Here is a 12,660-nt window from a genome sequence, read left to right as displayed (position 1 = left end):
ATACGGAATGCTGCTCCTTGAACAAATGCAAATGCAATACTCATAGATATTGATTAGAAATAGACACTTCAATGCTAGTACTAAAGGTGTAAAAATTATCCACTAGAAAGACTTGGATTCATACAAAGTAACATACATTTGTATATCTTATAAGCTACAGACTTAGCTTATATATAGATGTACATATTTTAACCTTTGTTCTAAAGTAAGGAGACAAGTGAAAGTCAGTATGAGCTTCCAGCATATTCACTATGCCATTTCCAAATAAATTTTCTTTAATTGGTTGAATCCCTTACTGTAATGATGTTTCTGGTCATTTTGAAGACAATCCTGTGTCCATCATCCCTGCTCTAGTGCACAGTCCTTCTATTTGCAAACTACACCTTCTATTAGCCCGACTGACTACCCCTGCTGTACATTTAGTTTTCCTTCTCTCTTCAGGCAGTGATAGGTACTTAGAATATTTTTCATTTTTTTCTCACCAACAAACTTCATTAACCTCAGAAAATGTCATTTTTTTTTTCACTAAATGAGATAAGCAAAGTAGTGTGGTGATTGAGATACCCTTAGTGTTCAATATAGTTATTTTGCCTCTAAAGTAATTGGAGGATACAAGAATCATTAATGAATCTCAAAGTGGCATAAATCAACTTCTCTCCAGAGCTGGGCTTCTCAAACTTTATTGTATACGCAAGTCACTGGGAGTCTGTAAAAATGTGACTTCTGATTTTGTTGTTGCAAGTATTGGGGTAGAATGGGACCTCAGAACTAGCATTTCTAACAAGTTTCCAAGATATGTTGATATTGCTGGTTCAACATCAACAATTAGGGCATGACAAATATATAAATATCCAATATTTTTTCCAATATTTATGGGCACAATAAAACGCTTCATATAATGGTCATACCTAAACATTTTTACAAACAAATTTAACACAAGATGAACTCCAAATGTAACCACATAAGCACTGTGGCACTGTGGTCTTGTTCACTGATTTGCTTGAGTGGGCACCAGTAACGTCTCCATTATGAGACTTGTTGTTACTGTTTTTGGCATATCGAATACGCCACGGGTAGCTTGCCAGGCTCTGCTGTGCGGGCAGGATGTGCTCGGAAGCTTGCTGGGCTCTCTGAGAGGGACGGAGGAATTGAACCTGGGTTGGTTGCATGCAAGGCAAACGCCCTACCTGTTGTGCTATTGCTTCAGTCATAAAAAGCATATTATACTTATTGTATTGATATCCAAATAATTTATGTGCTATTTTATAAATGTTTCTTAGAAAAGTCTAGTACTCAAAGATTACATACATGAAGTATAAACCTTAATAGATTGTGATTTAAATCAACATACAAGAGACTTGGAGTAAAGAAAGTAATTTCAATTAGTAAAAAGTGAAATAGTTCTGAAAAATCAAATGCTTTGAAGTAGATGCTTGTCTTGATAAAAAACAGAATGTTTGTACTTTCTAAATATTGAAGCTATAACAAAAAATTCAAGTGTTCTTTCTAATAAGAAGCTATCGTCTTTATATATAAAGCCTACGAAACAATCTAATTTGATTTTTTTAAAACATGTTTATCATTTCTGGCTGGTGCATTGGAGACCAGGTGCTTAATCTCAACATGCATTTGAAGCATTGGACCATTTTGTCTATACAAACTAACACAGTAATGTTTGACTACTTGAAAGTGACTTTGTGTGAAACATTTGTGAGTGTTTTGAAAAATAAATACAAGAAAACCTTGATAAAAAGCCATTATGATAAAAGTGTCTTTTATCAATGAATGACCAGCAAGTATAAATAATATGAAGGTTATAGAAAAAAAAGCCTCTGGGAAATGTAAGATGTGAAGTTATGGGTTACTGTCGAGTAAGCTATAATTCATACTTGCATGCCTTTCTTCCCCCAGCACTGAGTGAATGAGGGGTGGAGTGATATATTATCCCTTTGTGCACACAAACGATTTATGAGTTCACATATGCCATTTCAGTATGTTCAAATTATACAAGGGTGAATGAGGCATTTCTCTAATAAATTCCATTATTTCAAGACTTCAATTACAAATAGTTGAAAATGAATGGCCAATAATCCCTAAATCATTAAAGAAATACTGATCCTAACACTTTCTCCATCCCTTGCCATTCATTTCAAGACTTTCTAGTAAGATTACTGATTATAAGACCATGATGAATAAAAAAGGGGCTGCTGTATGGACTGCATTTCAGAGCTGGGGAATTTGAAAGCTCTCCATTTTCTACCATTAAATACATGACCAGCGTCTGCTGCCAGTGATGTCCAAATGGCATTCTAGGAAACTTGAGCATCCCCTCCTCCAAGCTGGGACTTACTATATTGTGATTTAGCAAACACTTACTGGAACTCATGGGTTGTTCACATTTCTTTGTTTTCTCAGAGATAACAAAAGAAAAATGTGAATAGGGCCTGTTGTAGCTTCTAGAGAAGAACAGGAAAGCAAATAAGAATGTCATCTAGTTCTGTTGTTTTTTTGTTATTAACTGTAAGTTGTTGATAGCACTAAAATAGAAATGTCATAAGGAAAATTCCCAGGCAGTGACCATATTTGAAAATTAAGACATCTTTTGGACTGGAGCAATAGAACAATGGGTAGGGTGCTTGCAAAAAAAAGAAAAGAAAAGAATTTGATCTAGAAATTTGTTAATTTTTTTATTAGCATTTTTTTCAATTTTTTTTGAGTGGTAGTAGGCATTTTGTCACTAATTTTTAAGGTTATTAGGCCTCATCTACTACTTCTCTACTAAAATGTTGTACTGATAGGTTTTAACTAATAATACTTTCTTAGGTAGCAATTCTCCTAAGTGAATGGTTACTTTATGTGGTTCTCTCCTTCATTTTGTTCCCCACCAACAGCAAACTGCTCTGAGGTGAAATTCTGCTCTGGACTTAAGGGGTCTGAGACGCTGCTCGGTGGAAAGGAACTCCAGGCTCCATGTGAGCTGGGGCCTGAGAAGTGGGTCTATGGTATGAAAGAATGAGGAGGGAAAAGAACTATTTCTCACAATTTCACTGTTGACTTTAATGACTAGTCTGAAAGAAAAGAAAAAAAAACAATAAAAATAATGATATGACAATTTTCCTGGATAATAATGGAGACACCATTATTACATTAAGTTGCCATTAGACTATCTTCAAAGCACTTTATGACATAGTAGGTGGTTCAAGCCAGGAACTCAGTAGACATCTCCAAAGCTAGGTGCTCTACCTTCTACAAACTCTCAAGGTCTTTCATTTCCTTCCAGTCTATTCTCAGTGACGTGCTCTGGGTTACCAGATAATTTAGGATAATTTATTCATCTAATTTAATTAAGCAAATTTAATTATCCTAAGTATAAGCATTCCTTAACAACTTTCTCTTATTTTGTTTTATTTATTTTTGAGCAGAAAAAGTTTTTAATATAAATCATTAAAGTTCCAAATGATGTTACCCAACATTATGGAGTCAATAACTGATTTAACTTAATAATGTTTTCTCATGAAATATATGTAATAGTAAAACTAATGTAATGTGTTGAGAATGCCTAGATTAAATGATCAATTTTTAATCATTATAGTTTGGGAAATAACAATTATGTTCAAATTCATGGTATCCATACACAAAATTACCAGCCCTGCCCCTCCAAAAAGTTCTCACAATCTTTTAGCACTGTCTCCATGACTCTTCTAGTCTGATTTTCTCTCCACAGTCTTTGCCACTATTTGGTTTTATTGGTTGTGTATTTCAATGCTAAGGGTTTGTTAATGACAAATGTTCAGTGCTGTCTATCTCTTATTTTGACTCTCTCTAGTCCAAAGATGAGTCAGATTTTAGGCTGATTCAATTCATTCTTTTCTATAGCCAGTGATCTTTTATTTTCATTTTTGATTCTATTTTTTTTTTGTCTTTGGGCCACACCCAGAAATCTGATGCTCTAGTATCCTGTAGAATACTCGTGTGCCCAGTATTATGTTAACTGATGTATCACTGTTACCCCATTGTTCATCGATTTACTCGAGTGGGCACCAGCCCTGATATTTTAGCAGCCTCTCCTTACTCATCTTTCCCAAAAATTGGCAGCTCTTTCAGGGTCAGGGAATGAGACCTATCATTACTGTTTTGGGCATATAGAATACATCACAGGTAGCTTGCCAGGCTCTGCCTGTGCGGGCAGGATACTCTCGGTAGCTTGCCAGGCTCTCCAAGAGATATGTGTGTGTATATATATATATACATACATACATACATACATACATATATACATATATGTATATATATCACTTATATCACTTGTCATCCCGTTGATCTTTGATTTGCTTCAGTGGGCTCCAGTAACATCCCTGTCTTGTGCTAGAGTAGCTCAATGGTATCTGCTCGCTCCAGGAAAATGAAGAGCTAACTGATGTAAGCATAGTATTTCCTCAGATGACTACTGTCACTCTCATCTTCCACAAAAACTTAAAGTGCATTAGGATCTAAAACAGGTAAATGAACTAATCTGAAAATCAATGAACCAACTGATTTTGCTAGCAAACCTCTATGAGTACAACACAGTAAGTCATATATAAGCACTGGTGGGATGAAGTTCTTTAGATTAGTATTTCTAGGATTCTAAAGAAATACCTTTTAAAGGGACTTTAGTTCTACAACAAGATTTCCAAACATTAATACTGAAGGAGTGTAACAGGGAAATGAAAGTTTATCTAAAAGAAACATTGTCAGTAAATATAAAGAATAATTCCTTTTTTTCCCTTCAGTAGATTGCAAAATCAATATTTAATGAATCAGATTTTAGCCCACACCTCTACAGTATTAAAAAAACATATAATTGTGGAGATTCAGTGTAGAGCTGTATGTATAACTAGACTAGGGATTCAACATATGAATTTAGAGGGTGATACAATCACATTCTGAGGACTATGAATTACTTGAAAATAGGGTTTTTAAAGTGCTCACTTGATTAAAGGAGACATAATGGTAAGACCCAACTCTGATATTACTGGTCTCTGTATAAGAAGAGAAGAGAGGGTGGGAGAGCAGCAAACGAACAAACAGGAAGAGGCCTCAGGAGAAACCAAACCTGTTTTACCCTGCACCTTGGACTTCTGGCCTACGAAACTATGAGAAAATAAATTTCTGTTGCTGAATTTGCATAGTGGTAATTTTATAATTGCATCCCTAGCAAATGAATACAAAGTAGAAGATACAGAAAACACTACAAATGTTTTTATTCTGTACCCCCACCCTCACCCCATCACTTGTTTTCCCCATACCATTGAATTGCATCCTCTCATCCACATTCATTACTTGGTTTTATGTTAAGCAATGCATTACTTTCTCTGCTTTATATTTATAGATTAAATGTTCAATGGAAGAGCTAATTTTTTAACAGATGATACTTTTTTTTAATGGTAAAAGGATTTATTTTATGATTAGAACATTTCTTCTGAGGATTCCTGACTACTTTGGTGAGGGTGAAGGGCAGTTTCATAGCTATAGTATTAACAATCAGCAGACCCTTGTCCGGCACACTGTGTGCAGTGCGGAGAGACAGTGGGGAACAGCTGGAGAGATGCCCTACCCACTAAAGGGGGCATCAGAGAAGTAACCACTGAGTGCAGTTATGCTCAAATGAGGTAGAGAGTGTGCCCTGACAGAAACCACCTGGTAAAGGACCTTCAATCTGAGATTGGAAGACAGAATAAACTGGTGCATACATGCATGGAATGAAGAGGCAGTGTTGATGCAGGGGAATGTTTTAGGAACAAGAGAAGAACTAGTATCTTGGTGATGACATAGTTTTAGAAATGGTTTTAGGAACTGACCACGAGTTGGTTTTATGAAGTGCTACAACTGTATGGGAGAAACCCAGAAAAGCTGAGGCTGGAGAGTGGGTGCAAGAGCAAGGTCATGCCAGGGCGGGTGGGTCATGGACCTTGGATATACATTAGTGTGACAGGAATGTGTGAAAGGATGTTATTAGGTAAGGTAACAAAAACAGATCTTATACATGAAATTCAGAAACAGGCATTTTGCATCAGAGAAAAACATGCGGATAAAATTTGAACCTACTTATCTAAGATCAGGGATTTAAATGACAGCAATCTGATTTAATTGATAGCAATTATATCAAAGTACAGACTGGAGTCTTTAACCATATCTATTCCCTCATGCAAAGGCCCCTTTTCATAGTTGAAAGAAACAGGTTACACTTTTCTGAATGAATAATATGGGTTGAGTTGGAAATTCTATGCTGGTGTCTGCTCCTTTCTGCTACAGTTCATTCCTAGAAAGCAGCAAAAACGCTCAGGCAGGGGCTGAAGTGATAGCACAATGGGTAGGGCATTTGCCTTGCAAGCAGCTGACCCGGGTTTGATTCCCAGAATCCCATATGGTCCCCTGAGCACCACTAGGAGTAATTTCTGAGTGCAAATCTAGGAGTAACCCCTGTGCGTTGCCAGGTGTGACCACAAAAGCAAAAAACAAACAAACAAACAAAAAACCCAAACGCCCAGGCATGTGATAAGTTTTAGGGGAGGGCAGCAAAAAAGCACTCTGTGTTACATTTTGATATCCCTCCTCTACTGTATTAAAGCAAGTAAAGTTTTTCACATTTCCCTGAATTAGACAAGTAGAAAAGTAGAATAGCCTTTGACCTACAGTTGATTTATCTGGCTTGCCTGACATCATACTCAGAAAAGCCTCAAGTTTTTCATTAATTTAGTAGCAAACTATAAATGAGTCAATTTCCCATTGTTAAGTAATCAACTTTGTGTAACAGGCCTTCTGTCTTGTGTTAATCAGGCAGATTTGTTAGAAGTACAAACACAGAGCTATGAATCAAGAAAATCTATTATGTTTATATTTCTAAGTCATTTCCCGAAGGTACACAGGGAAGGAGGCTGAAAAATGGGCTGAAAAAAATTCTGGAACTCAGAGACAGAATCCTTTGGAGATGTCATTACTTGAGATGACTTGGAGAGGTCCCTTAATGTCTCAGAGCTAACATTTTCTCACCAGTGAAATAGAAAGAAAAATACACAAATTATGGGGATCTGTAAACAACTTAATAATGGACAAGAAAGGACTTTGTAATATTTGAAGCATCTCATAAATGTAAAATGACTTGATTCCTATTGTTCATAATCTGTGAGGAGATATGAGACTAAAGACAAACTGTTTGTCCTCTTGAAACTTGCAATCAAAAGGAGATACCACAATGTATAAATCTAAATGGATAATTAGTATCTTACTGACCGCCATTATTCTTATTGCTAGTGTGTGCGCTAGTTATTGCTAGTTGTTAAAATGAAATAAGGTAATAAAAATGAATACGCAATTTCAGTAAAAAGACAGGCGGTAATGCCACATTGAGGAGTATCTAGGAAAACTTTCTGGGAGATGTGCCTTTATTTGTGGAGGTTTTCTAAGAGACAGCACAGCATAGATAGTATTGTTGAGCTTGAGATCAGATGGAAAATGCTCAAAACCCTCAGTTAGTTAGCACTGCCCGACTGTGGGAGAGCCAAATAACTGTCTGAAATGGATACCTTTACTACCTATAAAAAGTGGGCAGTAGTATTTAGTTTATAGATTTAAGGACCAGTGAATTATTTAAGTAAAGCTTTTAAGAGTGTAAAGCACAAGTCAACTGTTTCAAGAAATGGTGGCTTTTATGCTTATTACCATGATAGCTCTCACCCACCGTAGTTGGATAATGGTGACGAATTACAGCTATACTGATGATAAAGGAGGTGGGAGATCAGTACTTCCATTATCATGAGAGGAATAGGGAACTATTAGGATTAAACATCTAGGATGGGGAAAGAAAAGGGAAAAATTCAAAAGAGAAGATTTGTTTTTGGAGATAGAAAAAAAGCAAAAAATATGGAAGACAGAAGTCATTAAAAAGGACTCTTATTTCATTGTTTAAAATTCTGCTTTGTTTTAAAAATTAAACTATGTCTAGCTTTCATCAAGTACTAGTTAGGTGGTAGCTTTATGGGCTGATGTGACCATCAAGTGGGTATGATTAATCACTTGAGTGGGGAAAAGTAGTAGTGATGAACTCTGAATCGTTCTCTTTGGAGATTTCATTTTTAAAAACCTTAATTATGAAAAGATCAAATAAGAGCAAAAGGAATGGCTGAGATGTGTTTAGAATTATTCACATCTAAAGAAGAAACAGAGTGAGACCATTACTATTACTCTCAGATATTATTGAATCTGTACAACTAGTCTTCTTTGAAGATTACTAATAGTTTTTAAAATTAGATACCTAGTTCTATTATTTAGTTACCACATAGCATTAAGGAATCAGACTCACTGGGAATAAGATAAAAGCAATTACTCATTTGATTTGTAGTTTGGGTATATGAGAAAAAGAGATACTGACACACAGGTTTGGAAAATTTGAACAGAGATGGACTTTGCTAAGAGTTTGTTTTTATATTCTTAAAGAGTGCCACACCACAGTATGAAATGAAACAGCATCTCTTTTAATAGTTATATTTTATATAATTTCTACTTTAGAAAAATTAAGATAAATATGTATCTATTCAGCAGACATGTGTTCATCCCTGAGTTACTAATGAATGTAAGATAATGTTATAGATTAATATTACAAAATGCAAAATAGTTGCATCAGGGATAAGAATAAAGAATTTTGAAAACAGTCATGGGAGGAGAGTTCTAGAAACAAAGAACTAGCTAATAATTCAAGTGATGAGAGTGGTGAGCTCTGAGGAATGCTTTCTGTGAATTACTAGAAGGGGACGAATATGTTAAATTATTTAATAATTTAACAATTGATTTAACACTTTAATAATTATTTTGAAATAATTTAACACATTGGCTCATGTAAAATTAAATCTACGGACTTCTATTTCAGAGAGAGAGAGAGAACAGTGAAGCCTCACCACTGTGCAGTAATTTGACATGGCACAAGTAACATGGAGCCGACTAATGGGACCCAGAATCCCACACCCACCAAATACTAATAGTTACCTAAGTGAGAGGAAAAACTTATGTAGGTGACATGATATGTTTTTCTATGATGTGTTGATGTGAAGTATTTAAACTAACAGAAGAGACACCATAAGTGAATTGTAAAATGCCTTAGTGTCATTTCTGCTCAGACTGCTTGCCCAGAGGTCAGGTGGTTCCCTTTCTCAGGACAGTCAAACCTGCACTAACCATGATGGGCTGTTCCGAAGCAAGTTGATATACAACCCGATGAGAACATGTTCATCAGCTAGCCTGTCTGCCACATTCAGACTGTACTGAATCCTGGAACAGGCAGGAGGAAAGAAAGGGGATTGTTAACAGAGGTAGAAAGAGGAGAGCAGATAGGAGTGCGTATGTGATGGAAAAGGCATCTGGAAAATCAAGCAAGAAAGGAAAAAACGAACTGACATCCAGTTACAAACCCAAGTAAAGTCCAAGCAAGGAAAGTCACAATTCCATTCCACTAACTGCAAATAAAGGCTTCCACACAAGTAACTTTTAAAGGAGAGATCTGCATTCTCCCAATCGCTAAGGCCAAGAATTTCATTTGTAGCAAGCATGCTGAAATGGGTTGCAAGCAGAAATTAAGAATCCTTCAGAAAAATCAGATCTGAAGCTTAGTCATTTAACAAGAAAGGAAAATCAGCGAAAGTGAGTAACCACACAGATGTGTCTGCTCAAAATAGCGACTTGGTGCTGTTAATGGGGTTATGAGAGAGCTGCTTTTTACCAAATCAAAGATGATCTTCCAAACACAAGCATTTTTCACAAAAGAAAGCTCCAATTTTAGTGAAGTTAATTTAGGATTCAGGACACTCTGGCTTTCACTTACCCTTTGCCCTTCAGAAAAGCCGGAGCGGCCCTAGCCAGCAGTTTGTTCTGCTCTACTTCATTGTTCTTGGGAGGAGAGCTAGTTAATAAGACGGGAAAGCCAAGAAGAGCGTAAACACAGCAATGCATTCAAGAACAGAAATTGGCAACAGAATCTCTCAAGCCTAGATCTGAGTTCCATTTGGACAGCATTCTTATTACTTTGAAATTTTCAAGAATGTTTTCAGATTTCTAAGAGTTGAACAAGGAGTAGGAAACTGTCCTGAGATCCATAGTTACAATCACAGAAGCAGCCTTGACCCCAGATTTGACTTCTACTCTGTACTTACCAAATGGATTGCCTACGCCTAGAAGAATAAAGAAAATTCATTCACCATCCTTTACAGATTATCATGGAAACGGTTCAGGGATTCACAAAATCCTACCAGCTTTTAGATCTCACTCAAGGAGTTTATTTCTCCTCTGACTTTCTCAGTAGTTTCCAACTTTCTGTGTTGAAAATGACCTTGAGAGGGTTGTCATATTAAAAGCACATAAGTGACCTAACTTTAGCTCTGTGGAGCTGGAAGAAAACATTCAGAGAAAAAGCAATACACTTCTGAATCAATGTTATCTTGAATGGCCACTGCTTTTGCGGACAAAAGTTTTAAGTTCATTACAAAGGATACTGATTTACAATTTAAATGAAGGCTTAACAATTTTAAATGAACTTTTATCAAAGTACAAGTTGATATTTAAATAATTACTAATAAAAGTCAAAGTCACCCACGATCATTGTGATGAAGATGCCTGCACTCATGGCATTAGAACTGCACTTGTAATATACTTACAGAGAGTTTGAACCTCTCTAGAATCATTTCCTGCAACACTGGTGTAACCTAAAATGATCTGTGCTCCTCATTTTTTTGTATTCTCTTGCAAGAGAACTATCTGGCTTTATTTGAATATGAAATTTTAAATTAATGGGATTGAAATGATGGTTTACCACAAAAACCTAAAATCTTTAACTACAAATACAATCATTTATGAGGAAGTATTACTCTTCAGACCAAAATAAAAGACCCCAGAAATTGATAGGTGAAACATTAAAATTAGAGAAATTCTTATATTACAACTAGATATTATGATTAATATTATATTAGAAGGCTGGAGCGATAGCGGGTAGGGTGTTTGCCTTGCATACGGCTGACCTGGATTCGATTCCTCCACCCCTCTTGGAGAGCCCAGCAAGCTACCAAGAATATCTTTCCCGCAAGGCAGAGCCTGGCAAGCTACCCATGGTGCATTTGATATGCCAAAAACAGTGACAATAAGTCTCACAATGGAGACGATACTGGTGCCTGCTTGAGCAATCGATGAGCAATGGGATGATTATATTAGAGTTCTAATATAATTAGAATTGTTATTTCATTATATTCCTTAAAAAGTGAGGTTTTGTAATTTTCTTTCTCTCTCTTTCTTTCTTTCTTTCTTTCTTTCTTTCTTTCTTTCTTTCTTTCTTTCTTTCTTTCTTTCTTTCTTTCTTTCTTCTTTCTTTCTTCCTTCCTTCCTTCCTTCCTTCCTTCCTTCCTCTTTCTTTCTTTCTTTCTTTCTTTCTTTCTTTCTTTCTTTCTTTCTTTCTTTCTTTCTTTCTTTCTTTCTTTCTTTCTTTCTTTCTTTCTTTCTTTCTTCTTTCTTTCTTTCTTTCTTTCTTCTTTTTTTTGCTACACCCAACAGAGTCAGGGCTTATTCCTGGTTCTGCATGCAGGAATCACTCCTGAAAGGGCTCAGAGGGCCGTGTGGGTTGTCAGGAATTGAACCTGGTTTGCCATGAGCAAGGCAAGCACTCTGCTGTACTATCTCTCTGGCCTTGAGACCTCATAATTTTAAAACCAAGATTGATTTATAACAAAACTGATGGGTATGCACTCATAATAGCTACTAAATGTTTAATGTCACACTCATCATTTCAGAAATGCACCTATGAAAAAAGTATGCTTCACAAGTGAGACTGCACACAAACAAAATGGATTTGAAAGAGAAAACTAATGTTCTAGAGAATTCACTCTTTTGATGAGCTTAAGCTGACTCTTTCTCCTTTTCTTCCTCCCTTTGTCCCTCCTTCTCTCTTTTCTCTTTCTTCCCATATGGATCTCTATCTTCTAAGATCAGTCACCTGACCATCATAGCCAAATCCCTACCTCAAGTCCTCAGAGTTGGTATCCTAACAATTCCACTGACACAGTACTTCAGTCTCTGCTTCCCAATTACTTTTCCTCAACCCTTTTTTCTAAGTCAAGACAGATTTACCATTTACACAATTGATTTGGAATTCCTGAAAAAGCAATCAGAATACTGTGTGGTGCACCAGTGATTTTTCCCTCCAAAAGAAATATTTCTCCTACTTTGTTATGCTTCTTTGCCCCTTGAATTTCACAAATCATTATATTTCCTTAAAGAAAAAGTCTAAATATGAGGAATTAAGCATTGGAGATTATGCCTGCATAAGATGAGAGAAGAGAAAGAAGAGAGAAGAGAGGGGAAGGGGGGAGGGAGGAAGTGATGGAGGGAGAGAGAGAGAGAGACAGAGAGAGAGAGAGAGGGGGGGGTAACATGGAACATGGGAGTATCAAAGGATCTGTTTATCTGCTTGATCCAGTTACTCTGGGCAGACTCTTTTTGAGGGAGGCTTCCAAACAGTGCTCAGGGGGCTACTCCCAGAGATACTCAGCCACAAGGCCAGATGGTTCAGTGATTGGGGCTGGCAATCACTGTTAGGCAAAATGATGTTGCCTGGAGTAGTGCTGGAGGTCTCACCAGGGGACCTTA

At 36.5% G+C, this 12,660-nt stretch overlaps 1 protein-coding gene across 3 annotated transcripts in view; it reads right to left on the bottom strand.

Annotated features, from left to right (window-relative positions):
- Positions 1-12,660, bottom strand: part of DTNA (dystrobrevin alpha) — a 367,610-nt gene that overhangs the window by 36,580 nt on the left and 318,370 nt on the right. The window contains exons 12-13 of one of the 3 annotated variants that reach the window (XM_055128331.1): positions 9,854-9,934; positions 9,211-9,303 (exon numbers count right to left, since the gene is read on the bottom strand). The exons of the other annotated variants lie outside the window; for them this stretch is intronic. Coding sequence (XP_054984306.1) covers positions 9,211-9,303; positions 9,854-9,934 — 174 coding nt within the window. The remainder of the gene's footprint in view (positions 1-9,210; positions 9,304-9,853; positions 9,935-12,660) is intronic. 3 annotated transcript variants of the gene reach the window in all.

This window comes from Sorex araneus, chromosome 2, assembly GCF_027595985.1.
Source record: "Sorex araneus isolate mSorAra2 chromosome 2, mSorAra2.pri, whole genome shotgun sequence".
NCBI lineage: Eukaryota > Metazoa > Chordata > Mammalia > Eulipotyphla > Soricidae > Sorex > Sorex araneus.
This window is presented reverse-complemented; position numbering and strand designations above follow the sequence as displayed.